The 27,035-nt window shown below is 34.9% G+C and overlaps 2 protein-coding genes across 2 annotated transcripts; both read right to left on the reverse strand.

Moving 5' to 3' along the window:
• Positions 1 to 406: 406 nt before the first annotated feature.
• LOC106662459 (transcription factor HES-2-like) lies at positions 407 to 5,679 on the reverse strand. Its single transcript, XM_014386557.2, has 4 exons — positions 5,601 to 5,679; positions 921 to 1,013; positions 610 to 851; positions 407 to 533 (listed from the first exon to the last, which is right to left on the reverse strand). Exons 1-4 carry the CDS (start codon positions 5,646 to 5,648, stop codon positions 482 to 484), a joined length of 435 nt encoding a protein of 144 aa, XP_014242043.1. The 5' UTR covers positions 5,649 to 5,679; the 3' UTR covers positions 407 to 481.
• Positions 5,680 to 14,730: 9,051 nt separating this feature from the next.
• LOC106662660 lies at positions 14,731 to 18,417 on the reverse strand. Its single transcript, XM_014386885.2, has 8 exons — positions 18,008 to 18,417; positions 17,819 to 17,943; positions 17,654 to 17,763; positions 17,507 to 17,593; positions 15,749 to 15,890; positions 15,424 to 15,692; positions 15,070 to 15,366; positions 14,731 to 15,016 (listed from the first exon to the last, which is right to left on the reverse strand). The coding sequence occupies exons 1-8, from the start codon at positions 18,066 to 18,068 to the stop codon at positions 14,875 to 14,877; spliced, it is 1,233 nt and encodes a 410-aa protein (XP_014242371.1). The 5' UTR covers positions 18,069 to 18,417; the 3' UTR covers positions 14,731 to 14,874.
• Positions 18,418 to 27,035: the final 8,618 nt, after the last annotated feature.

Consider the following 27,035-nt stretch of genomic DNA (forward strand, 5'->3'; position numbering starts at 1 on the left):
TTATTATTATTATTTAATAATAGGGAGAGGGAGAGGGAGAGAGAGAGGGAGAGAGAGAGNGAGAGAGAGAGAGAGAGAGAGAGTGAGAGAGAGAGAGAATATTCTACAAAGATAGGAAGCAGAAATGAGAAAATGAGATTTACAAAGAGGGAGGGAGTAAGGGAGAGTGTGAAAAAATAAGAAAATATTAAAGATAGAGGGAGGTTGTGAGAGAAATTCGATGTTATAATCATTAATTAGGAAATATTATTCCAATTAATAAATGAATTTCAATGTGTAAATAGTGAGAGTATATTATTAATGTTTGATATTCAATACTGAGTAAGACCACCTCTTTATTTGTTAAGTGGGCAAAGACTCAAAATTGTGAATAAAATAAAATTTATTTCTTAATTACAATTTATACACGTTAAATACAAAAGCGGAAATATATCACAGTTTAGGCAGTTTAGGAATTCTTTAGTTGAATTGAAATCGTATTTCACCAAGGTCGCCAGACGATTTCGTTTATGTTCTCTTTGTCTGAAGTGTATCTGAAAAAGACACGTCGGATTGTTTAACGGTTAATTTATAATCAAAGACAATATAGTACGATCAGATGGAAAATACCTTTCGAGGTAGAGGAAGGTATTTGGTTTTTGGCTATTTGAGAACAGGTAGGAGGAGAGTCGGATTTTTTCCGGCGGACTCAAATTTTCGTATGCGTCTATCATGGATTTGGCCCTTTCTTCGGCGTCTGCGAATCCTTGGCTGTAACCCTTGGCCGGGTTCACGAGTTTTCTCATGAAATTCACCGTCTGCTCGAGGATATCCGCTTTCTCCAGCTTGGTCGGACGCCCTTCGGGCAGGTGCTGCAATTAGTCAGTTTTTAACGATCTGTGAAATCAGTTTTTCAACGACGGAAAACCACGGTGACGTACCTCTCCTTTGTTTTGCAACAGCATCTTCTTCAGCTCTTCGAGGCAGTCGTTGATCCTCGCACGCCTTTTCTTCTCCATTAACGGTTTTCTGATCTGATACAAAAACAGTCATAACGGTTTTAAATACCATCAAATTTTCAAATAATAAAAACAAAAAATAAAATCTTTAGATCTTCTTATATTATATATTAAACACTGTAGGAAAAAAGGGAATATAACAATTAAGTTCCTTGCGTAATTTACAAATAATACAGCTCCAAGAAATCGATTTTTCGTTTTTATCAATTTCCTTCCCGCAAGCTGATGTACAATCATATTTTCCCCAAGGTTCTATCTCACAATAATGTTTTTATTTGATAAAATGAATATATTAATTACATTTCACAGTGTATCCTCAGTAATCTCAACCAACACATTTTATTAGACAAGACTAGCTAGAAACTGGGAAAACGGTTACTAGAAAACATTATAAAAAAAAAAATAATAGCTTACTACTTTCACGTCGTAATAAAATGTTTACGATCTGCGACCAGTGCATTCCTGATTATTTTAATATTAATGAGATGAACAGCCGTAAAATTTTTTTGAGAACGTAAACTGACGTCTGTCAATAGAAAGCTTGGGCTTGGAATAGCATAATAGATTTAATGTTATTTTATGATAACAAGTTTACACTCATTTCTTCATCAAACAATGGTTTTTTTGGCTATCCAAATTTCAAATATCAGCTCGGTACTGGAAAAAGCAGAATATAAAATTAAACTCAAGAATTTTCGTTAACAAATCTTTTTATTAAACCCTTTTTAATTTCAAATTATCCGCTTCTTTAAAGCAATAGAAAACTTAGGAAATGGCATGAAATATAAGCATATAACATTTCTGTATATATGCGATTTTTGTTTAAATATAAAATATTTGGGCTTTATTATACGGCCAAAGGAAAATTAATTACAATTAAAATTTAAAATAGTTGAATATATAAAAACAAAGGATTCTTCTAATATGAATTGGAGATTTGGGCTAAATATTGGGCTCTTATATAAAATACCATATAAATATTAAATACAATTCTCATTAAAAATTAAATATTAAAATAAGGAATTGGTCTATTATATAATGGTTAAAAAATTGTTTAAAAAAACTGGAATACACAGTGTGAATTTATCTTCTTCTAACTCCCCCCCTGTATTTTATTTATTTATTTATTTATTTTGGGAGGAGGTTTGGGAAAAATCCCAATACGTAAACTTTTTTTTGCTTAGTTAGCTTCTCATAAGCCAAAAGTTTTGAACCAACCTCCCAGGAAAGCGGGATACGAATAGGGGTTTAACTATTTCCAATGGCCAGATACTCATCAATGAGAAATCTTTGAAAGGTTTTTGAAATTATTTTTATCATAGTTAGGCTCTTATGTTACGTGCAAATTAATTACGATTACAATTTAAAATTATACATAGTTAAATACAGGGTGAATTGCTACTCGTGCTACAAACTTCTCCAGTAGATTCTTCACCCTAAAATGAACAAAAAAGTTCATATTGTCCATGGTCCGATTCTCNCGGACCATGGACAATATGAACTTTTTTGTTCATTTTAGGGTGAAGAATCTACTGGAGAAGTTTGTAGCACGAGTAGCAATTCACCCTGTATAAAAATAAGGAATTTTTCGACGTTTTTCCTGTTGAATTAACAATTTTTAACATCAAATGAACCCTTTTTTTAATATCAAATTAACCCTGTCTTTAAAGCAATAAAAAACTTAGAAGAAGGCATGAAACATAAGCATATAAATATTGATTTCTGTATATTTTTTTGTTTAAATATAAAATAATTGAATTATTTTACGACCAAATGAAAATGATTTAGAATTAAAATTTAAAACTATATATAATTAAAAATAAAATTAGGAATTTTTTCGATATATTTCATGTCAAATTATAACATCAAATTAACCTTTTCTTTAAAGTTATAAAAAAATTTAGGTGATGGTACAAAATAAAAGCAAGTAAAAAAATTCCTGTATATTTGCGATTTTGATTTAAATATAAAATAATTGGACTCTTATTTTACGACTATATAAAAATTATTTACAATTAAATATACAAATGAAGGATTCTTCTATTATTAATTCGTAATTTTAAAAACATAAATATTGGGCTGTTATATAATATACTATACAAAAATATTAATTTCAATTAATATTAAAAATTAAATGTTAAAATAAGAAATAATTAATGTAGTAATAGTAAAGTAATGGTTAAAAATTTGTTAATAAAAACTGGAATATTCCAGGGTGAGTTTAACATCTGTTCCCTCATGTATTTTATTTATTTAGTTTTTTATTGGGGCTTTTTTCGCGCAAATCCTCCAAGACACGTAAAGTTTTGTTTTTTTACCTTGTTTCTCATGAGCAGAAGTTTTTATCTAACTTACCAAGATAGTGGGATACAGATAGGAGCCTATTTCAAATGGCAATTTCATCGATTTAAATTCTTTGAAAGATTTTTGACTCTGATTTAACGGTTTTTAATTGTTTTTCAACTGTTTTCTAGTTATTACAAATTCTCCAGTTATTGTTGTTGTGTAACATTGCTTTTCGGAAAAACGAAATCTTCTCCAAATTTTTCAATCAAGAACCAATTTATTGATTTAATGATACCATTTTATGTTTTCACAAAAATAGCAAATGTACAGGAATTTTACTTTACATATTTATATTTTCTATCATCTATGTTTTTTATTGATTTAAGAAAAGAGTGAATTTGAAATTTAAAAAAAAGTTCATTTGACCGAAAAAAAACTTTAAATTCACCTACGTTTATTTCAACCCTTATTGTGTGTATTTTCATTCCAATGTTGGCCATTTTTGTTCGCTAGGCGGGAAAGAATTCAGTAAATTTAGTAAATTTATAAAGAGGAAGAACTATTCACGCAAACTGTGCTAATCGTGTTAATTGTGATAAGTGTGCTAAGTTGATTGCTCCTGACGAATAGTATATCGAAACTGATAGTACACTGGACACGAGTACGTTCTGGAGTTTGAAAACTTGGGTTTCGTTCACCCTTTTAAGCAAAGGCTCTGGTTTACTTTCGGTCTGTCAGTTGTCTATAATGTAAGTGTTACCTAAATATACAGAAAAGAAGAAACATATTAGACTAAGGAAGGAAGTATCAAAAATGTCGTCCAAGCAGTCTAAAATTCAATTTTATTTGAAGGTTAATTCACTATTTTCGTGGTCCGCTTGACCAATTAACACAAGACAATTAATTAAGGTTTTTAGTTGAGATGAAAAAAAGTTAATGGCACGAGAGGGATTCGAACCCACGACCTTCGGCTAGATACGCCGCTGCTCTACCACCTGAGCTATCGTGACCTTAACTTTTTAACTTTTCTCGTGCCATTAACTTTTTTTCATCTCAACTAAAAACCTTAATTAATTGTAATGTGTTAATTGGTCAAGCCGACCACGAAAATAGTGTATTAATGATTTAAAAATGAAGTACACTTCACTAAAGCTCTCCGTCGCCATTTCAATTGTCGTCGAGAATCCAAACCGATTACACATTTGAAAAATGGCAAAAGGAGGGAAAACTCATAAGGTGGGGTTGAGATGGGGAGTTGATGTCCGAGTGGATCGAGGTCACGATAGCTCAAGTGGTAGAGCAGCGGCGTATCTAACCGAAGGTCGTGGGTTCGAATCCCTCTCGTGCCATTAACTTTTTTTCATCTCAACTAAAAACCTTAATTAATTGTAATTTATTTGAAGAATTTTCAACTGTTCATTTTTAGACAAATAAATTAGTTGTCTTTTTATTTATCTTTTATGAAAATCGATTAATCGTTGGTAATCACGAACAAAACCACACCAAACCAATCTAAAAAAGTCATTCGTACTTTCATAACACAATAACAACAGACTAGAGGGGCGACGGTGGCCGCAACGGTCTAGGCGTTGACACAGCGCTCATCACTGTAAGGTAAAGGTCCCGGGTTCGAATCCAACGGCCCTGCATTCGAACGCGACATACTTACAAATGGGCTTTTTTTTCAAAACACCGGCACCCTGAGGGGTGACCTGTGCTGTTGCGAACCCTCGTTAGAAAAAAAATACTAGAACGGTAGCGTAAATGCCTAAATACTTGAACCTCAGCACCCCTCCACAAGTACCTCCATGTGCAGCACGCCTGCCCAATATCGGTCCAAAAATGGACTTGCAAACTTTGTCTCTTTTGGTGCAGAGTCTTTTATTGTTTTGATTTTGTGCAATTTCTGATGCAAGTTCTTGTTTTGGTCCGGGGGAAAAAAGAGAAAAAAACTAGAACAACCTATAACACATACGAAACTTACTAATCATACTTGCAAAGGTGAAACTTAACTTGATGGGATGTTTTCCAGTGCTGGGTTTGCCATCGATTTTTGATTAATTGAAAAACCGTAACTGGTTTCATGCGGCTATATCAAACATAGTTAAGCGTAGAGAAAAATTATTGGCAAAAAACCAATCAAGTGATTGTCAATATTTATAAATTTTGGTTCACAGCATTGTTTATTGAAAGCGTGGACCAACTCGACCACTAATGGCCAAAATTCAACACAGATGGAACTTAATCAATAGCAGAAGTGTCATGTGTGTTAGTTGAGATATAAGTTAAAATGAAGTACTGGTTAAAATAACTCACTTTTCGGCTTTCGCTGGGCATGTTTCGCACGATTTTCGTTGTGCACATCTCTGAGGGTAGGTTCGGACTGAAGTGGGCCCTAAACTCCCTCGTTTATTTATAGTGTGCAGGGTGGGAAACAGGTAGCTGGTACATGAATGAACTCCCTTTGTCATGGGATCCACCATTCAAACGGACACTCCACTCAATGAATTTCTTAAGTTGAATTGAGCGCACCGTTTTAAATACGCTCTTAATACCACTCGAGGATGGGAAAAAGACACCTGTGGACGCGCGACCGGACCACACAAAGTTTACCACTTTTCAAGCTCGGATGGAAAGTGATATAGAAAGTGTGGTAATCGCCCCTCCGTGAGTTTTTTTTTTTTAGATTTGTCCTCTGCTTGAAATCGAAATTTGATCTAAGCCAGTACATCCGTGATGCCAGATCCTCGACAGGATCAAATAATCCCAAGATAAATTCGTTCTGAATTGGTTAAATTCAACTTCATTAGAAAGTCCGCTTCATCCGAACACAATTGGCAAATTGAACTTTTACTTGGCAAACCATACGTATTTGCATTATCCAGTTAAATTTTGATGGTATTAATGATCAATTATTTTGGCCTAGCACACTCCAAATTCTATTGTCTGTAATAACCCGTAGTTTGTGTTTCCAACGATTTTGAGTTTAGGTTACCCGCCATCCAAGTGGCAGATTGGCAAAAAAAAAAATTCATCCATATTTCAAAGGGCGAGAAGTTTTTTCCATTTGGAGTCGAAAGGATGTAGTGTCTATTTGCACTTAAAATTTCGTCTATTGTGTCCAATTATTACTACTCGTTTTCCTGGAAAATTTTCGCTTCTTTTATTAAGTAATGACTTCTTCTCAGGTGAAATCTAGGTCCATATTGCGCAATAATCGCATTCCCAGGTAGCATATAGTCATTTCCTAGCTATTGCACGGCAGTTGCCTTCGTCTCTTGTAGACAAAGTTGACATTGTGACCCAGTAAACACAAAAATATTATTAAAACGGAATATGTTGAGACGCCAAAATGCATTGGTCAGACCAAAAACCGATCATGGGCACAACAAATTTCATCCTCCGGTAGCTTTTTCAAACTTCCAGCATATTTTTCAACATACATGTGTGTATATTACCTGATCTCGTGTGTCTATACAATCATTTCTTGTTAAAGCAGACTTGTTTTACTGGAGTTTTTCGGTTAATCGAACTTTCTGCTAACTGAACACCGCTCGACCAATTAGTTCGGACTCCGCTGTATCTGGTCAAGCTATATCCCAAAATTTTGGTCTATACTAGTTGTGGATTTGAGTGTTATTTCTTCATTAGTACACAACTTCACCAATGAAGATGGCGAGATACCGAAACATTTCTGACAGACCAAAACAGCGAGAATAGGCAGAGAAAAATGATCGGAAACGACCAAACAAGAGATTAATCAGTTCCAACAGAACTTATATCTTCAACAAAAGACCTCAACTTTGTTTAACTTAATTTCAACCTGTCTTATAAATATTGCTAGTCCCTGACAATGGCTGTTGTTGGCAACTCTATCTCCCCCCCCCAAAAAAAATATGTGTGTGTGTGTGTGTGTGTGTGTGGTGTTTAGTGACTGTTAGTTAATAATTATTTGGAGATCGTGAGATGCGGTCTGGTGTGACGTAGGTTTTAGAAAAACATTTTTTTATCGTGCCAACTGTGTCATTCTTGTGTGTCGTGTTGAGAGTGCCCAACGACACCCAAGAATGACACATCTACACAGAAAACAAACACTTTGAGCCCTGAAGATGATCTCAATAAAGATCGAAACGTTGGCACGATAAAAAAAAATGTTTTTCTAAAACCTACGTCACATCAGACAGCATTTCACGATCTCCAAATAATATATATACATTATTACATAACATGTACTTATTACATAACTATAAGTTGTCACTATTATAAAGACAATTTTATCAATGATTAATGGTCTATCTCCGGAAATAATTGCACGTTGGACCAAACAGCTTGACTTCAGAGTGTTGCGGGTTTGATAACGCGCCTTCCATTTAAATAAATAAATATGTATCCAGATTTTCCCCCCGATAATCTTTTGCTATGAATTACTTTAAACAATTTCATTATTAAATAAAACGATATTTTAAATAGGAAACGTTGTTTACTAAAGAGCACCGTAATCGTTTTATCAGTAATCACTAATCGAATTGTGAAGCCAAATTATTCATAATTATCAAGACTAATTAATATGTTAGAAAATTAAACAACCATATTAGTTGAAAACTAATAGTTCAATATTTAAATAAATAAAACAGCAATAAGGTTTTCAACAATTAAACGATGTCTCTACAAAATAGTGACTTTATTTTTGTGTTTTTATAAATTTTTTTAAAAATAAACATTGTACAAAACTGTAAACGGAAAATTTGATACATAATTGAGTTCAATCGTAATAAATGTAATGTTGTTTTAATTAAGATTTCATATCAAATATTGGTGGGTCGTAAGATGAGAGCAGACTGTTTTCTTGCAAGGCTACATTTAAATATTAAGAACAGTTTTATATTCAATCTTTTCTATATAAAGGACATTTTTTAGCCAGTTAGCCTAGTTATATTATAAATAGACTTTACGTTAAATGTGTCAAACGTAAAAAAAAAAACAAAAAAAAACAAACGAAATCAACCATGTACAAAATGTTTAACGCATGAAACTGCCCAATTTTGATTTTTTTCATATACATTTTTTTAAATAAAATTTAAAGTGAAATGTAAATAAATAATATTACTTCTACTAGACGGTTGGATTGTAACGGTCTTATTCCCACGACTGGGATGGGCGTATCCGAGACTCTTTTACATAACGAACCAACGTCTTGGGCAACCCTTCATCACAGGGGCTTCCGATCTCGTACATCCTTTCCTTTTGTCATCGCTCCTAATCCTTGTGTTATCTATTATTATAAACTCTCTATTCGAACTTTTTTTTAACTTTTTTTTATTGGTATCTGCGATTTGGAGAGAGACACGTGGTGAAAGTAGGACATCGGCGATGAAATTGTTTAAATGGTCCTGAATAATAAAAAACAAAGCAAAGTAGCTTATACCCGAATTTCATCAATGAAGACACTTAAGGTAGGTTACGAAAGTGGTCTAACTGGCTTTAATTGAATTTTTTTACCGTACTAAGCCCAAATTTTAGACTCTTGTCCGAGCGTTTTTTCCCAATGAGCCATCTGAGCCAAGAAAAAATGTTCAGTAATTTAAATAATTATTTTTTAATAGAGGTCTTTGTTGTGCATGTACTTCAAGTTACTACACAATATAATTCCATTCAGTTGTTAGGTAGGAAAAGACTATAATATATGTAATAATACGCAGGATCATATTAAATAAGATACGTAAAAACCAAAAGCGGCCAAGCAAAATATTGTTGAAAAACAAATTCAGATTCGTTTTAAGCATCTTCTAAAAAATGATAATACGAATTTTCATAACGAACAAAAAATTAATTTTTCTTCTTTAAGCCTTTGTCGGCAAGGTTTCGATTTTAAGTGATAATAAGTGAGAAAAAAAGATGAAATCCATACAAACTCGCCTAACGTTTTATTTTATACATCCAGTTATAATTTATTAAGCCCAAGGTTGTGCCATTAATTATAGTTTATAGAGTTCTAAATCCCTGTAACGTTTCCTGTGGATCGTCGAGTTGTTTCAAAGTTGTCATTATTTTTGTGATTTTCGAAAAATCTGAGTTTATTGGGAGGCAAACTAGGATAATTTTTTTTTATATTCCTAAAAAATTTGAATTCAGAGTTTGTTGGGAACGCAGAAAACGAATTTCAACTTTTCGAAATTTATGGGATTTGGAATCTCCCATCAACCAGTATAGTTGTCTACACCTAAAACCTATTTCTGTCCTTTTTTTCTTGACGTGTTCTTTCCATCTCAGCTTGGCATCTAAGGTCATTCCCAGATATTTAACTGTATCACTGTATGGTATTTCGAATTGTGAGCGGAACATGGTCCACTTTTTTGTTTGTAAAGTTTATACGTACTGATGATTGAGCTTGATTTTACACTTTTTTGTCCATTACTTTATCTTATTAAAAGCATTTTGGAGGATTTTGGTTGAACGATTGATAATTAGCCCTACTGATATTACCGCTGTGTCATTTGCAAACGTTGCAATTTTTACTCCATCTATTTTTGGAAAATCACTAGTGTAAGGAATTGACCTAATATGCTACCTTGTGGCACTCCATTTATTGTTTTGAATTTCGAATATTGATCTTCTTGTTTGTCTCTAAACAGTTTGTCTATTGTAACAGTCGTTATATTGCAAAGTATGTAAAATTTAAAAAAAATTAAAACGTGATGGAAAAAATAAAAACATTAGTCAATAAAAATAAAAAATTCAAACAATACATTAGTTTATTGAGAATCATATAGATCATCGTGAAATCATAATCATTGAATGAAAATATTTATACAAATTGAAATTAATGCATGAAACTAGGTGTATTAAATTTAAACAATTAATATCGTGCATAATGTCCTCTGTTAGCTAAAACCTCTGTGCACCTGTTAGGCATACTTTTAATAAGTCACTAATTTCATAAGGAATTTCACTCCATAGATGTTGCAACGCTGCACTCAGTTGTTGCAGGTCAACTGGCTGCGGATGGTGATCGAAAAGCCTTCCCTGCAACGCATCCCACATGTGCTCGATGGGATTGAGGTCTGGAGACATGGGGGAAGTGGCACATGGGAAATTCCCAGGTTTTCTAAACATCGCTGAACAACTCTGCCTGTATGAGGTCTGGCATCGTCATCCAGAAACCGAAAATCCCTGCCAATGAGATCCCTGGTTTGAGGGATGTATTCCTCGATTATTATTTTGGACATAACTGACTGCGGTTGCTTCAACAGTCATTACTCGTCCTCCTCCAAACTGCACTGAAGGGAGCACGAACTGGAGCATTGTTCGCATCCTCTGTTCTAGGTAGGCTCTTCGGCGCCTGCTATCATTTATACAGACAGAAACGCGTCTCAGTAAACATAACAGCATTCCAATTGGTGTCCTCTTCTAGGCGCTCGCGGCACCATATTCTCCTGAGTTGCTGGTGGCGGGCTGTTGCTGCAGGCCGTCTCAAAGGGGCATACGATGTGATGCCAATTTTCCCACAAACGATTCGTAATAATTGATAAAGGCCTTGCTAAAACATCTTGTACTTCATTTAGGATCTGGCGGGCGCTATGGAAAGGCTTCCGTCTTGCAGCAATGACAATATTTCTGTCCTCACTGAAATCCACTATCAGGCTTCCTTGGCACTTGACACCTTTCCAATATCCACTTGCCGGTGACCTCGATGACCCCTTCTCACAATAAAATTACGAACTTCTGATCTTTTCTCGGTTAAGTGAGATAGTGTGAGAGAGGGTGATAGTGAGAATGTCGAAAGTCAGAGTAAAATAGAGGCAGAAAACAAAAGAAGCTGAAAAAAGGCAGAAAGAGAATCACAAATCTGTGATTGCTATGAAAAGTGGTTAAATCTAAAATTTAAATTTTCATGAAGTCGTGTATACAATCACATTTTTCCCCAAAACGCAGTCACGGATAAAACGAATATGTTGGTTCTTTGCATATCTTCACAACACTAGCAAAGCTTTCTAAAGTCGTTTTGATAATTTCTATGCATGTTAATTTTCATAAATCATCCGGAATCAACAGACTGCTATCATTGAAAATTGTATTGCCATATTAACTGTAGGAACCAATCAGACTTCACTCAGTACAGTAAGACTACTTATTTTGTTTTAATTAATATTTATATTCATATGTTTACTTATTTGTATTCCAATAGGATATATCTTACTTACTGGAGAGAGCAGCACAGACATAATAATAATTGAAAAGAAAAATTGTGCTTCTGTAGGTAATGACCATTTCACTTGATTGCTCAGGCAAAGGAGAAAAAAAATCGCTTGTCCCATTCAGAATCTCGTCCACTTGGTTTCCTCCTCTGAATCGAACAATCCTCCGGTTGGAGGTCTAACGAACCGTTTTTCCTCCGACAAAGAATTCAGAAGCATGACGGGCTGCAGGTTAGAATATGTCAAAGGATGCCGACCGAATCACCAACTGTTTTATGCCTAATACCACCGAACGGTTTTGTAGGAAGAAGCGGTCCGATGCTTCAAAACTGAGTAAAAACACCAAGTTTTTCGTGAAAAATTAAACTTTTGTTTTAGCTTTTAACCTTTAAATAAAGCTGATTGTAAAGCTTAATGCATTATAGAATTCTAACAAGTAACCAAATTAATTAATTTAGCATTCAAGATAAATAATGTGTCTTCCATTTAATTATTTAACAATTATATTGTTTTTAAAGTAAGAAATAAAATATATAAAACAAGTCTGAAACATCAATTTCCAATTGGCAATTCGATGGATTTGCATCCTTTTGTGCCATACACATTTTGTAATCATCAGACAGATATATATAATATAAAAGGAAAAGAACTTCAATTCTTCAAAAAAACTTCTTAAAGGAAAATAATTTTATTCGAATTTAAAGGTTTAGTCGAAGAAATCAAATTTATTTTTTATTTTTTTAAAGAGATATCGCCAGTACTGTTCTTATTTCTCGTCTGCTGAAAGTTCGAGGCGGTCGTACCATCTCTTTACCCCTAACAAGTACTTCATTGAGAGGGTGTAAAGGGTCAGTTTATGCCCTTTTTTCATTTGTACCAAGACACGTTGAACGGTGTTTACCTGAAACGGGGGTCTTTTGTCGTCCTAAGGGCCATTGAGCCCTGGACCTATTGACTCGGGAGTCATTCACAAAACTCGTGAGAACGGAAACCGAAGAAATGGACGCACAAGAAAAATCCTCTAGTTGTTGACGTTTAAAAAATTAACTAGATAGACACAATTGAATTTTCTAAAAGCGAGAAATTCATTGAAAAAGACACTTTTAACACAGACACTAATTAAATTTTGATATTGAAACCGTCGCTAAGAGGGTGCAGGGCGAGCTTTTCATCGTTAATCAATAAATATAAAATATTAGAGCGTGTAGTTAAACAATAAAAAAAATCTTTCAAGTGCTAAGACAAGCCTTTGGTGGAAAATGATTTTACATTAGATTATCTGGGAGGATATTTTGAACATACCATGGAAAACATCAATCATAAATTATGGGAAAGCATACTGAAGATTCAATATCACATGGAAGCTTCGATATACACGGCAATCCTAGATAGTTCTGAAGAATTTTAATTATTTTTTGGATTCGTGAATCGTGAAGAGCGGTCAAGAAAAATCTTCTGGCCGCTCCTCACGAATCCAATAAATTATTAAACAACCGGTCACTAAAAAACACAGAGTTCGGAAGTGTGATGAGCCTCTAATCTTCACATAGAGCAACTTCAAATATTCCACCTTGAGAACGATATCACCTAAAACCTAAACATAGATTTAAATGTGGAAATCATAGAGTAGTTCAGTATACATACCATAAAGAAGTACAGGATGAACAATTGCAGTCATCAGTGAACATAAGAATTCATCCTGGTCACAGACGCCATCATTCTGTATAATACATTTTTTCAAACTCAATAATACCTTACCACATAATAATTATTATTTGCACGATTTACTATAAATATAAACACATTTTTAATTTATAATTTCATCGTTTCCGATCATTTCGGTTTGTTAGATGAGTTTGATGAGATCAGTACACACTACCACTGAAGGCACAGTTAATAAGAGATAAAGATAGAGGGAGAGAGTAGGAGAGAGAAAGAGAGAGAGAGAGAGAAAAGAGAGAGAGAGTAAAAGGAAAAGGGAGAGAAGAGAGAAAGATAAAGTAGAGGGAGAGAGAATGAGAGGTAGAGAGAAAGAGAAAGATAGAGAGAGAGTTAGAGAGGAGAGAAAAGAAAGAGAGAACGACAAAGAGAGAGTGAGTGAAAGGAAAAGAGAGACAAAAGATAAAGATAAGTTAGAGGGAGAGAGAGTGAGAGATAGATAGATAGAGAGAGAGAGAAAAAAAAATAAAGATAGAGGGAGAGAGTGAGAGAGATAAAGATAGATTCTAATTTATTATACATTAATTACTTCGAATAACTTCATTTTTTGGTTCCCTCGGGAGGGAGAAAGAGAGACAGAGAGAGAGAGAGAGAGAGAGAGAGAGAGAGAGAGAGAGAGAGAGAGANAGAGAGAAAGAGAGAGAGAGAGAGAGAGAGAGAGAGAGAGAAAGAGAAAGATAATGATAGAGGGGAGAGAGAGAGAGAGAGAAAGAGAAGGTAAAACATAAAGCTAGAGGAAGTAAGAGAAAGAGAGAAATTTATAGATTGATAGATATAGTTAGATATATAGATAGAGGTAGATAGATGAAGATAGATTGATAAAAATAGATATAGACATAGATATATAGATGCATAGATAATTACAGAGAGAGCAGAGAAAGAGAGAGATAAAGATAGATAGATAGATGATAGATAGTTAGATGAAAGAGATAGATAGAGATAGAGAGATAGAAAAAGAGAAAGATAAAGATAGAGGGGAGAGGGAGAGAGAGAAAAAGAGAGAGAAGGTAAAACATAAAGCTGGAGTAGTAAGAGAAAGAGAGATATTGATAGATATAGTTAGATATACAGATGGAGATAGATTGATAAAAATAGAGAGACACATAGATAGATACAGAGAGAGCAGAGAGAGTGAGAGAGAGAGAGAGAGAGTGAGGGGGGAGAGAGAGATACAGAGTGAGAGGGAGAGGGAGTGATTTATGAAAGGAAACAATGGGAATCGCTCATTGGCCAAGCAAACCGAAAATTGCAAGAGTAAATCACAATGATTACAATTATTTTCATTATTAAATTAGTTCTTTTTTTCTCTTTGAATGTGGCCTGCTTTGGCAAAAAAAACTAAACTAAGATAAGCTGACAAGAATATTTGGAAACGACCAAATTGCAAAAACAAACTGTGCTAAAAACAGTGATTGTTGAAAAGTATTTTTAAAAAAGAAGCTAAGACCCCGATTTTCAACATAACAAACATAACCACTATTTTTTAATACTATAAAATGTATTTTAATTATACTAGACTAAAGATATGATACTATATAAGATTTTATTAATGTGTTATTTATTGGAGTTGTTGGATAGGGGTTTGACATTTTTTCAAAAAAGGACGTGCACGAATCTGATTTTTTTTATATTCTTTTAATTGGTAATTTAATCGTTCTAAAGACGAATACAAGGTGTTAGCTGTTTCTTTGGGTAAACGAGTTGAGAAAGGCTCGGAAAGCGGGCGAGCGAGTCAGGAGTATTTTTTTGTTTCCGTCGCCTTCTTCGTCGACGGAGCTGCTTTCGCTGCCGGATGTCGTCGTCCGCGGTTCTTCCGGACTAGAAATGTAAAAATTAGTCGACTTGACCAACTGATATGGATGACGGTTTACCTTTCGACGTTTGACTGAACGGCGTTGGACTGGACGGCGATGAAAAGATCGTTGAGATTGTTGCAGATTGTGAGCGGACCGTCGCCAACGGCCATCCTCAGAGAGCGTATGTCGCTGTGAAGGATGCATTTCGTCCCACATACGGATGACTTACTGCATAGTGAGCTTTCGCTTTTGAAAGTCCCTTCTGCCGGAGGATTGTCTGGCAAGCACATACTCTCGATTTGATCCAGTTCGGTTTTTAAGTCATTCTCGCCACTCTTCACATCGTCCTCTTCTCTAACTCTCTTTAGCTCTCTGGAAAAAACATCTATGTACGCACAAAGTAACACCCGGGCTGAAATGTTCACTTACGAATCGATCATGTCCTCAATGAGCTGTCTTTGCTCCTTATCTCTTTGCGTCACGCCTTTTGCCTTTTCCATCATATCGGATGCAAGCCTGACCGCCATGTCTCGCTCTGCTTTCATATCTTTCATCTGGTTCTTGAGCACCTCAATCTCGGACCGGGCGCTATCCAGACTGTCCACCAGCTTTTTTTTCTCTTTGAAAGCGCTCTCTGACAGCTTCTCCTCCCGTTCTCTCCTCAGTTGCTCGATTTCTCGGCTCAAATCGTTCTTTTCCTAATTGCCACGAGTCTTTTATTTCGATAACCAATTTTCCAACATAGTCGACTTACCTCTAGAGCAATCTTTAACTGAATTTCGGACTCTTCTGATTCTTTTTTAATTTGAACCGATTCTTCTTTCCAGATAGCTATCATTTCTCCGTCCTTCTTCTGCTCTATTAAAGCAAGTGTTTCTTCTAGCTCGGCCCTTGATCTGTTATCAATGGGATGTCCATTAACCATTATCAAATATAGAAGTTGACAGCTAACAACATGGTTAGTTTCAACACATTCATAAATAAATGATTTTTCAAAATAAATTCGATTCATAGGTACTCTTTAAGATCAAACGCACACACCAAAGTGTTGTTTTGTGGTCATAAGTTAGTTTTGTATAACGCAATTTGTACCATCTTTACTTGTGTAAAGCACACTTCTATAAAGCATTTATCCACGATTATAAAAAAATAACTACAACAGGTAAACATAATATTTTGCTTTCTTTTTTATGACGACACAGTAATTGATTTCCTATACAGGGTGTCCCGTGAACAGACGTCAATACTTCAGGACGTTATTCTACATGTCAAATTTGACTAAAAAGTCCCTATTGTACAATGTCTGCATCTTAATTGTATTCAAGATATTTCAATTTTCATATCAAACTTTCCCAACTTTATTCCATAAAGTATATACATCTCTCATGAAAAGTTAATCCTGTATAAATTAGCTTTCACCCAATGAAAATGTCATTAAAAACTTTATGAAATCCAATTGTGTTTTTTATTTTAATCTTAAACAAACGAAACAAAAAATCACTAAGGCGAAATTTTTCAAGTTTCCAACTTTATCGTCTGAAGTTAAAGTAAGATTTTCTTGGTTTTGCAAACGCTGGCAGATATGGCATTTGCAGAAATGTTGCCCCTCCTAGTTAAGATACATTAAATTTTTTTCAAAAGTCAATTATCACCAATGTAAAATTAACGTTTAATTGCTAAACATGTGATTTGTAGATTACAAACGTTTAAAACAATTCATTCATTAAGATTTTGAAACTTATTTTTTTAAACAACCAATAAAAGTTTAACAAAATTGTGCAAAAGTGGCCATAAAAATAAACCAAAAGCTTTAAAAAATGAAATTAAAGGTTCAAAATTTACAGCTCTTTGAAGAATGCAAGTCTAACATAGTTTCTTGATAGAATTGGAGCTTTTAATTAATTTTTTTAAATCTTTGCAGCTTACTTTAATTTTGCACTAAAAAACTTTTTTGTTTATTTTTATTATTTTTTAAGAGAAGTTTCAAATTTAATGATGACTTAATGACTATTTTGTAAAGCAAAAATCAATTTTTCATCAATTAAACGTTAATTTTACATTACTAATAACTTTTCAATTAATTAAGGTTTTGGTTGTGATAAAAAAGTATGTCACAAGCGGGATTCGAACCCACGACCTTCGTCTAAATACGCCGATGCTCTACCACTTGAGCTATCGTGACTTCGATCCACTCGGACAAAAGGTGGGGTTGAGATGAGAAGTTAGTGTCTGAGAGGATCGAAGTCACGATAGTTCAAGTGGTAGAGCAGAGGCGTATTTAGCCGAAGGTCGTGGGTTCGAATCCCGCTTGTGACACTGGCTTTTTTATCTCAACCAAAACCTTAATTGAAAATAATTCATTTGGTCAAGCGAACCACGAAACCTAATTAAATTGCTAATAACCTTTGATAGTGAGGAATTTTTTGTCCAATTTGACATTGTAGGATATCCTCTGGAAGTAATGACGTCTGTTTACAAGACAGCCTGTGTAATAAAATACTTAAAACAGCACCTGTTTGCTTTTTCCAGTTCAGTCTTCAACGTCTCAACAGCTTCCATGAGAGTGTCAGTATTTTTTCCATTACTAGACGGGGCAAGTCTACAAATCACAGCCAATGTTTAAAAGTCAAGAGAAGACCGGGTTTCTAGTTCTACTTACTGTTCTCTGGTACCGGGTAACCAAAACTGATCATTTGGCTTATTTAAGAAAAGAGAGGACCATGTCTCGTCTTTGCCCTTGCACTCATCGGCCTCTTTCCGTTCGCAGAACTAAACACATTCTAATTAACTGGAATACGGGTTTAAATTAAGATTTATTGCTTACCTTATTTTTCACAGTCGTCACTACAAAGCAAAAGGCGATCAAAGTGGCCAAGATGACGTACACACCCCTCGATAAAAGCAGCGATATCCATTCGCTAAACGTGATCACAGTATCTTCGAGAATTGCTGGAAAAGACAAAAAACACGTGTGCGGTGGTTCAAAGCGTCGGAAGTACAAAGTGAAATTTACCTGGAGTAAATTGGATGGCGTATGCGGATGAGAGGTTGAGCAGCAAAAACAGGTTGTACATTTTGGGGCTAGCCTATCGACTTGTCAAGCATATCGTCCTTGTAGTAAGCTTTTTGTCCTAGACTATTAACATAATGTACTTTTCCAAACTATGTTCAACATTTGTTGTAATAAAACAGATGTGCACTTGAGGAAAATATTTTCACAACTGCTCGAAAAATGAAATTGTGATATGGTTGACTTGAAAAAATAAATTATTTATTAAAGAATGAAACGGATGATCTTATACGAATATATATCGATAGTGTATTTTAAGTTTCAAACCATCTCCGTTCACCAAAAGTCAAATTTGATCTTTTTTAGATATTGCCGGAAAGAATTTGAATAATTAACTAACTAAAACAACTAACTACAGGGCGTGATTTTTTTAAAGTTAGAATCGATTTTGTATTATTGATATTCAAAAATGCAAAAGCTAAAATTTATGTTTTTTCCATCTTAATTTTTTATTCGTGGAAAATAGTTATATTCATAGAATGTGTTTCTTTAAAACAGATATCAGGGGCGTCGGAGGCCGCAACGGTTTAGGCGTTAACACGGCGCTCATCACTGTAAGGTGAAGGTTCCGGGTTCGAATCCAGCGGTCCTGCATTCAACCCGACATACTTACAAATCGGCTTTTTATCAAAAATACCGGCACCCCAAAGGTTGATCTAACCTCTGCTGTTGCGAACTCTCGTAAAAAAACAAAACAAAAAAAAAGATATTGTTAAATAATTACTAACAAGGGGGGTTGCAGTAGCCGAGTGGTCGGGCTGGATTCGAATCCCGCCGTATCCTTATATGAAAAATGAAAGTATGCCATTACAAGAAAAAAAGTCTAAACGGTCTTTTTTATATTACTTTAGAAACAACCGATCAAGGATGTCCAGGGCTTCAAGTAGCACAAAAATCCTTAGAGAAATTTAACCAGATTTATGGTTGCGATATAGATGCGGTTAGAGGCAGCGGAATAATATTGCGAGAATTTCTGCAAAATAAAGGATGTTATATCAAAACTCTTCTGCTACATCAATTGAAAAGGCCAAAATCGAATGAAAAAATAATGGAAACCCAAAATATGTCAGTTATTGATAGTATTGGTGTTAACAATTAAAAAACTAGAAGCTACTAGAGGAGAATTTGGCAATAAAACAAGAAAATAAGATGGGAAGATGTGTTGCTTAAAACCCCTGGATTCAAAGAACTAAAGAACATGTCTTAAATCTAGAAGAGGAAGAAACTCCAGTACTAGAAATGGATTTACACCCAAATGAAATGTGAAGTTTTTAAATCCGTTCCAATAAAATTGGTTGATCCTTTAGCAGATACAAATCAATTGTAAGACCTGATAGTCGCCGTTGCAATTTCGAAAATTTAAATGATCATATTATTACCAATAATTTTAAAGAATAACAAAGTTATATTGTAGTATAAGCAGCTGTCAGAGTTAGGTAGGCTGTATTGTGAAGGGGTAACGAAATGAGCTGAAGTCCTCTAGTACTACTGACCTGGTTAAAATGTGGGAGGCAATCAAAAGAAACTATTTTGTAATCCGTGACACAAGACTGGATTTAGACTTAGGGCCGAAACTGCATAAATTGTTCTAATATGACAACCTATGAACTTGGTGTTAAGGGCGAGGGGTGAATCTCTGCAGCTGAATTGTCAGCCGCGGAGTCAGGACCGCGTCATCATTTGCTCTTTACGCAACCTCGATGTCCCAGAAGATACTTTTCAGTTTGTGGGGGTATGCCCTATTCTAAGAGAGTTCCGTTCATATATATAAAGAGGTGCTTTGGGAAGCACAAGCTAAGTAAAGAGGACGTTACAATCCTTCAATGGAACAGATAACAGGAATTTTGTGGCGTACTTTATTCAAGTCCTTCGTTGTAGGAAATATCTGATTGACCACTTCAATTACTAAAATCAATCAAATAAACAAATAGTGAATAGGTTAATAAAAGAATTATAATAAAAATAAATAAATAAACAAGCTTAGATGTAGGTGTATTAGTCGGGGTGTAATATACTGCTATTATCCCCCGTTCTGTGCCTACAGCTCCCTATAGCACACCGGTAAATCCTATTTCATGAAGGAACTTGATTAGCAGGCCAACAGTTTCAGGGTTGAATTTCTTCTACGGTCACATTGTACGTCCCAAAGCACTTCCTCCTGCGGGCAAGTGTAGCACAGTGTGTTAATAGGTATGTTGATGTCTCCTTTGCTTCTTTGCAGAATCTGCATGTGCCGTCTTGGGTTATACCAAACTTCTTTATATGTCCGTTTAGTTTGCAGTGTCTTGTTAGGATTCGGAGTTTTTTCCTGTTTACTTTGATACATTCTATTACTTCTTTACTTCCGAAAGAAAATTTTGTTAGGATGATCTTGGATTGTTTGTGTCCAATGAATGAGTTCCATTGTTCCCTTATTTTCTTTTTATCCTTCTGTCTGAGATACTCATTGATAATGTGGGTTCCTGTCCCACCGAAAGCTTCGGGTCCTATCAGCGGTATAGCAGCCCCTTTTCTGGGGTGTCCGCTTTCTCGTTGCCTCCTACTCCCATATGTCCTGGGATCCAGTAGAAGCGTCCCTAATGTGTTTAATTTGGTTTTGCAGTTCAACACCATCTTTGATGAAATGATGTTTGAGTTTGGTGCTTTGATGGCTGTTTGGCTATCTGACATGATATAATAAATTCTATGTTCTTGTTTTTGTACCCTTTAGTCAAGTTGAATTGAGTACATCTATCGACTACGTAGATCTCGGCTTGGAAGATACTGGTGTATTTTTCTTTGGGTTCTGAGCATTTACCCCCGTACCTTCTTGTGTTCTAGATTCATCTGGTAATGGTTCCGTACTTAAAGGAAGTGTTTTCCTCTCGTTCCTATTCGATTTTGGCACCTAAGTTTATTTGGAAATTTTGATTAAATTCAAACAACCTGTTCATGTCGTCTCTTGGGGCCATGAGTATCGGAAGGTCATTCATTAATAAATGAATTCAAATAAATATAGAAATTGATAGAAGCACAATATTAAATTTTTGTAAGAAAAAATATAATAGTAATAATTTAATAAAAATAACTATAAAATGGTAACTCGACAGACGGCTAAGGCCATTGTCAATAATTTTTCATGAAATTTAAAATTAATTTATACCTTCTTGTATAAATAAAGCATATTTATTCATTCTTTCAATTTTAAAGAATGAAATTAGTTTCAATTTTTGTTTGTTATTTTAAAATTCTTCAACTTAAAGCCAACTTTATTTTGTTTTTATTTTTAAAATATTTTCTCGTTTCATATCTTTATTATACTAAAAACCAATACATATTTTATCAAAAATAAAGACGTATATTTGTACATTTTTTGACTTTTTAATACATAAAATAATATAACCCTAATAATAGCCTTGGAATGCAAACGCAACAAAGACAGAATACATAAATAATTTTTTTTAAATAGCTTCAAGTATATTTTTTCCCTGCTCCAGTTTCCATTTTCAATTTAAGAACCATTCTGGAATATGTTAAATGTGTTATGAATTGTCAGTCTTACTTTATTTTCATTTAAATTCACTATTTTTCGTGGTCCGCTTGACCAATTATTGACACTGACTTTTTTGTCTCAACTTAAAACCTTGATTAATTGAATTTTATTATCATTATTGATTTTATTTTTTGTTCAATTTATAAAAACAGAAAATGAAGTGCATGAGGATAATTAGGCTAATCTTGGTTTTAACTCGGCAGCGGGCTAGTTCGTTTCTTTGTTCTTTCAAGTTGGAGGCTGGCGGGAAAGAAAAACGGTCAAAAACTTTTCACCGATCTTCCAAAAATCGGACTTCAAGAAAAAGGCAGGGCGTGTGCCCGGAGTGATTTATGACCCGGATGGGGAACCTCTCCAGGTAGAGAGGGCCGGCAAAGTTTCCCGCACGTTTTCCAATAGAATAATAATGGTGTTAAGAAAACTATTACCTCATTCGCCAGTCAAAAATTGAAATTGATAACATAAAAAAACTTTTTGACGTTAAATATCATCTTAAAACGAAAATTTTCGTTTACCTTACAAAATTTACTTTGATCGTTTAAGGTTTTATGACATAAATATTAGGGCTATTCATGCAAATTGGTCTAATGATGTTAATTGTGCCAATTTCAAGATTGAGAAAAGAAGGATGAAAGAGATAGACAGAACAGGATAAATTTCAAACGATTTTCTCAATTCAAATCGAAGGATTTCCAACCAGTCGCTTTTAAGCAAATAATCAATCAACTCTGCTATATTTATAAAAAAACGATAAATGGATTTATATTAAACCAGTCTAATTTACAATGGACAACATGAATCGACATAATTTTTAGGAGTTTATTGTCAGACATATTAAACAAATGAAGTTCAAGGTGTTTGTAAATATAGAAGAGTAGTTAATTTCTCAGTATATAAAATAACACATTTGAAAAATGGTAAAAGGAGGGAAAACTCATAAGGTGGGGTTGAGATGGGGAGTTGATGTCCTAGTGGATCGAGGTCACGATAGCTCAGGTGGTAGTGCAGCGGCGTATCTAGCCGAAGGTCGTGGGTTCGAATCCCTCTCGTGCCATTACTCACGTATTCGCGGGACTCCGTCAGCTAGTCTGAGCGTCCTCAACGCTATACGCCTCGATTGTCCGATCCGTCGTATCCCGTGAGGTCGGGTGAATAACGATGGTCGTACGCAAATTTTGTGCGAAGGTCACAGATAGAAGACAGCATCTTCTCTAAGTACCCACCAGGGGTCTCACCACTGCCAACTACGAGTCCAGTCCCAGTGTAACAGGGGCAGAACCTTGGAACATTTCTGTTACCCCGTAGTACAGATGGTTTTGCACCCTCCCCAGTCTGTACAGACAGGATCTTGTACCCTAACCCACGTGTGCCTCTGATAAACCACCCGCCGCCCCATTCCGACCCGAGGCCGACACGAGTACAGCTTGTGTTTTAGAAAGGTTACCACGCCCTCAGGGCTACACCATTATTTTGCGCCCAGTCGGATCCACTCGGACACCAACTTCCCATCTCAATATAATAGGCTTAATATGTAAAACGAAGTATATCTTCACTAAAGATCTCCGTGTCCTCCCTCCTTTTTGTCATTTTTTAAATGACAAAAAGGAGGGAAAATTCGAACGGTAGGTTGAGATGGGAAGTTGGTGTACCAAGTTTCCCAAGGAAGTTGGTGTGGAAGAGCAGCGGCTTATTTAGCCGAAGGACAGACACTAGCTTTTTTATTTCAACCAATAAAGATTAATTAATTGAAAGAAGTTATTTGGTCAATTGGACCACGAAATATAATGGATTCCTTCTATCTTTGAACTGTACTCTTTCTTTCTCCTCTCTTCTTTCTCTCCCGAAATAATAAAATGTTTGTAGTACTATCAAAAATTCGTCCTAATCCGATATGTTATTTGTAAATGTATTTATTACTTGTCAGAAAACTTTGTTTACTCTTTTATTGCGATCCTCAAACTATATCCTACCTGCATTGTAAACATAATAGTTGATAACACTCAGTCCTTTTTATAAATCTCACAATACCACTTGATCAATTTTGAGAGTTTCAATCTCTCAATTTTCAAGTTAACAATTAACAAATAAAATTAATTCAACATTAGTAGCAATTAAAAATTCCTGCAGCATCTAAATCAGTAACAAGCAATTTTAATTTTTGTTGACAATTTCGAAATTTGAATGTAATGTATTATTTGAATTGTAATGATTTTACAGTGAAGCCGATGCCAGAAAATATTCGGAAAGCAATTCTGGACGAGCTTCAAAAAGGAGTATCCCAGAGTTCTTTGAGTAACAAATACGGATGCTCAGTAGGGACTAGTAATTGGAAAAATGAATGCATGTGAGAGGCATTAAAAAGAATAAAGCACGTCGTAAGCCAAAACTTTCAGATACCTTCAAGCGCGGTATTATTCGTTCAATTCGTTCAGGCGAAGTTGATAATGCCGTTCAAATACAACGGAAGCTTTGGCGGTTTGATACCAGTGCTGAACGAATGCGCACTGACTTGCGAGGAAGGGCAAAAGTAAGCAGGTAGGCATGAAAGAACTAAGATTAGCCTCCGCCAAAAAATATGCCCACTACACAAAAAATTATTGGTCAAATGTGGCATGATCTGACGAAATCAAAATTAATAGATTTGCGTCTGATGGCAAAGAGTGGATCTGGAAAGGGCGAAATGAAAAATTAAAGTTAAACCAACAATTAAATTTGGTGTAGAAGTACAATGGTACAATGTTTCATGGCAAAAAAGGGGTTGGTTTTTTTGAGAAAATAGAAAGGAGAATGTCTGCAGTCGATTGTGTTGAGATTTGGAACTTTAGCTTCATAGAAAGCCTTAGAAAGCTCAATAAACGCAAAAAGGACATGCTTTCCCAACAGGACAGTAATCCTAAAAGCATGGCTTAATGAATATAGGTTTAATTTGTTAGAATGACCACCACAATCTCCAGATTAAAACCCCATCTTTGTACCCTGCTGAAGAGATCTTGTTATTGCTTCAGCACGCAACACGCAGCAATTGTGGGAAAATGTTGTGACCTAGTGGAATCAAATTACTCCACAACAATGTGAGAAGTTGGTTCAAATGATGTAAAGACGGATCCACACCAAATATTAAAAGTCATAATATTGATCAAATGTTTTTAAAAAAAGTAATTTGTTGTTCTACTTTAAATAAATTTAAAAGAAAATGTTCTGTACATCTTTTATACTTTTTTTTAATCCTACTCATAAGTAATATCCTAGCAACAATGGAATGCAATTTAACCATTTTTAAGTCACCTTAAACTTAGTTAACTTAAACATTATTTGTATTTGATAAAAGTAACATTCTCAAAAAAGTCAGCGATTTGCCACACCCTGCTTACACCCCTGACTTTGCTTCATTTATTCTAGTTTTCTATTATGTTGTTTGGTAATAGTTACGCATCCCTCGTTGCTTTGTTACTTCGTTCACTTAATGAGTTACTTAGTGTCCTTTATACTACTAGTTAATCTGCACTACAGATGAGTTTCTTGGGTCAACTCGACTCTTTTCGTTGGGCATCACTAAGTTGCTCGCTTGTCTTTCTCCTCTATCTGTCTCTCTCTCACTCTATATATATATATATATATATATATATATCTGTCTGTCTATCTATCTATCTATATTTATGTTTATCTACCATTATCTCTCTCTATCTGTATAGCTACGCATCTCTTTGTCTATCTATCTGTCTGTCTCTCTCTCACTCTTCCTCTCCCTTTATCTATCTTTTTTCTCTTTCCCTTTCTTTATCTAACAATAATTTGTTGCATTTTGAATAGTAAAATATAAGATATTTCAACCCTAAACCCTCCTTAAATGTTATTTTTGTATTTAAATACCTGTTCGTTTATTAAACCATTGCCATAAGGTAGTTAACATACCCTATTCGCTTTCGTTGCAACTTTCGGTTTGTTTAAGGGACCGATATCAAGATATAAATACTTTTTTTGTTGTAATAATCATTTCGATTACGCCTGAATTTAACTTCAAAATATATGATTATTATGACAGAGTTTTTTCAATCTTTGAAGTAACAGCGTGATTCTCTTTCATTGACGTTGATTTAGGTTATTATTTGAATAGTAACGTTTTTTCCCCTTTTCCCGCCTATCTTTCTGTAAGTTGTCACATATCCCCGGCTCGTTTGCCAGGTAGTAAGTTAACAAAGGGCTCGTTCGTAGCCGGTCCATTTCGAGTGAGGAACGGGGCCGAATGGGGCCCATCGGAGTGTATCATTGGAGCAGCTGGCCCTTTGACTAATAGTGACAAAATACCTTGACTCCAGTCAATTTAAGGCTGTTTGGAAGACGCCCCACCTCATGAAGCCCTAGTAAATTAGGAGAACGGCCGTCCGGAGAAAAGCTCTGACTAGCCTGAGCACCCTCAAGGTGTGCCTTCTTTGAGGCATTGTTGTTTGAAGGTGTCTTTTCGAAAATCCTGACTAAGCCAAGTGTGACTACTATAGACATAATGTGAAAGGAACTATTTAAAAAGATTGTAAACGACCGATTTGGAAAAAACTACTATATCAGTACAAACGTTCTTTATGTAAGAGAACATAATATTATCCTTAGCCTATATTTGACTATTGACGTATTTGACTTACTATTTAACTTTTTCGCTTATATGAGATATATATTGTACTATGAAAAACGACTCAGTAGGGTCGTTTCCATTGATAACAAATACAAATACTTCGAAAAAATTTTTTCGGCTTTTTGTTTTGTTTTCGCATTTACGTAGTAAACGGTGAGGCTTACGAGCTTAATTAAGCTTAAGCAGGGTCGTTTCCATTAAAGCCAAGTGCAAATACGTTGATTTTTTCGGATTTATTCGTATCTCTAAAACTATGAGGTTATTATTCTTGCGCCAAAATTCTTTTTCGGTGTGTTTCCACTTGTTTTCAATGGAAACGACCCTTCTGAGTCGACTGGAGCAACAAAGCTCGTAAACAACATAGTTTACGAGATAAGCGCAAAAAACGAACTTTATTTATCAATGACTTCGGAAGCAAAATATATAACTTGTACCTGTCTTTGGATTTAATTTTATCGTAACAAGAATGTAAAAAAACAGATTTGCTTACTTCTGACGTACTTCAGGACCAAGTGGCTCACTCCGAAACAGCAGAGGAAGTAACTTGCACTTTTCAACAATGCAATCTTACAAATAATTAGGTAGTTCTCAAATAATCGATGTTGCTGAAGTAATCTGCAGTATAATCCTATAATTGAACACAAATAGTCGAGCATCGTCGTTCTCAATTGGTAATTAATCGAGCAAAATCAGAAATGTTCGGATAATACAAAGAAAAACAGCTTTGCTTACTTCTGACGTACTTCAGGACCAAGTGGCTCACTCCGAAACAGCAGAGGAAGTAACTTGCACTTTTCAACAATGCAATCTTA

Source organism: Cimex lectularius, unplaced genomic scaffold (assembly GCF_000648675.2).
Source record: "Cimex lectularius strain Harlan isolate CLEC.00 unplaced genomic scaffold, Clec_2.1 scaffold43, whole genome shotgun sequence".
NCBI classification, from domain to species: Eukaryota; Metazoa; Arthropoda; class Insecta; order Hemiptera; family Cimicidae; genus Cimex; species Cimex lectularius.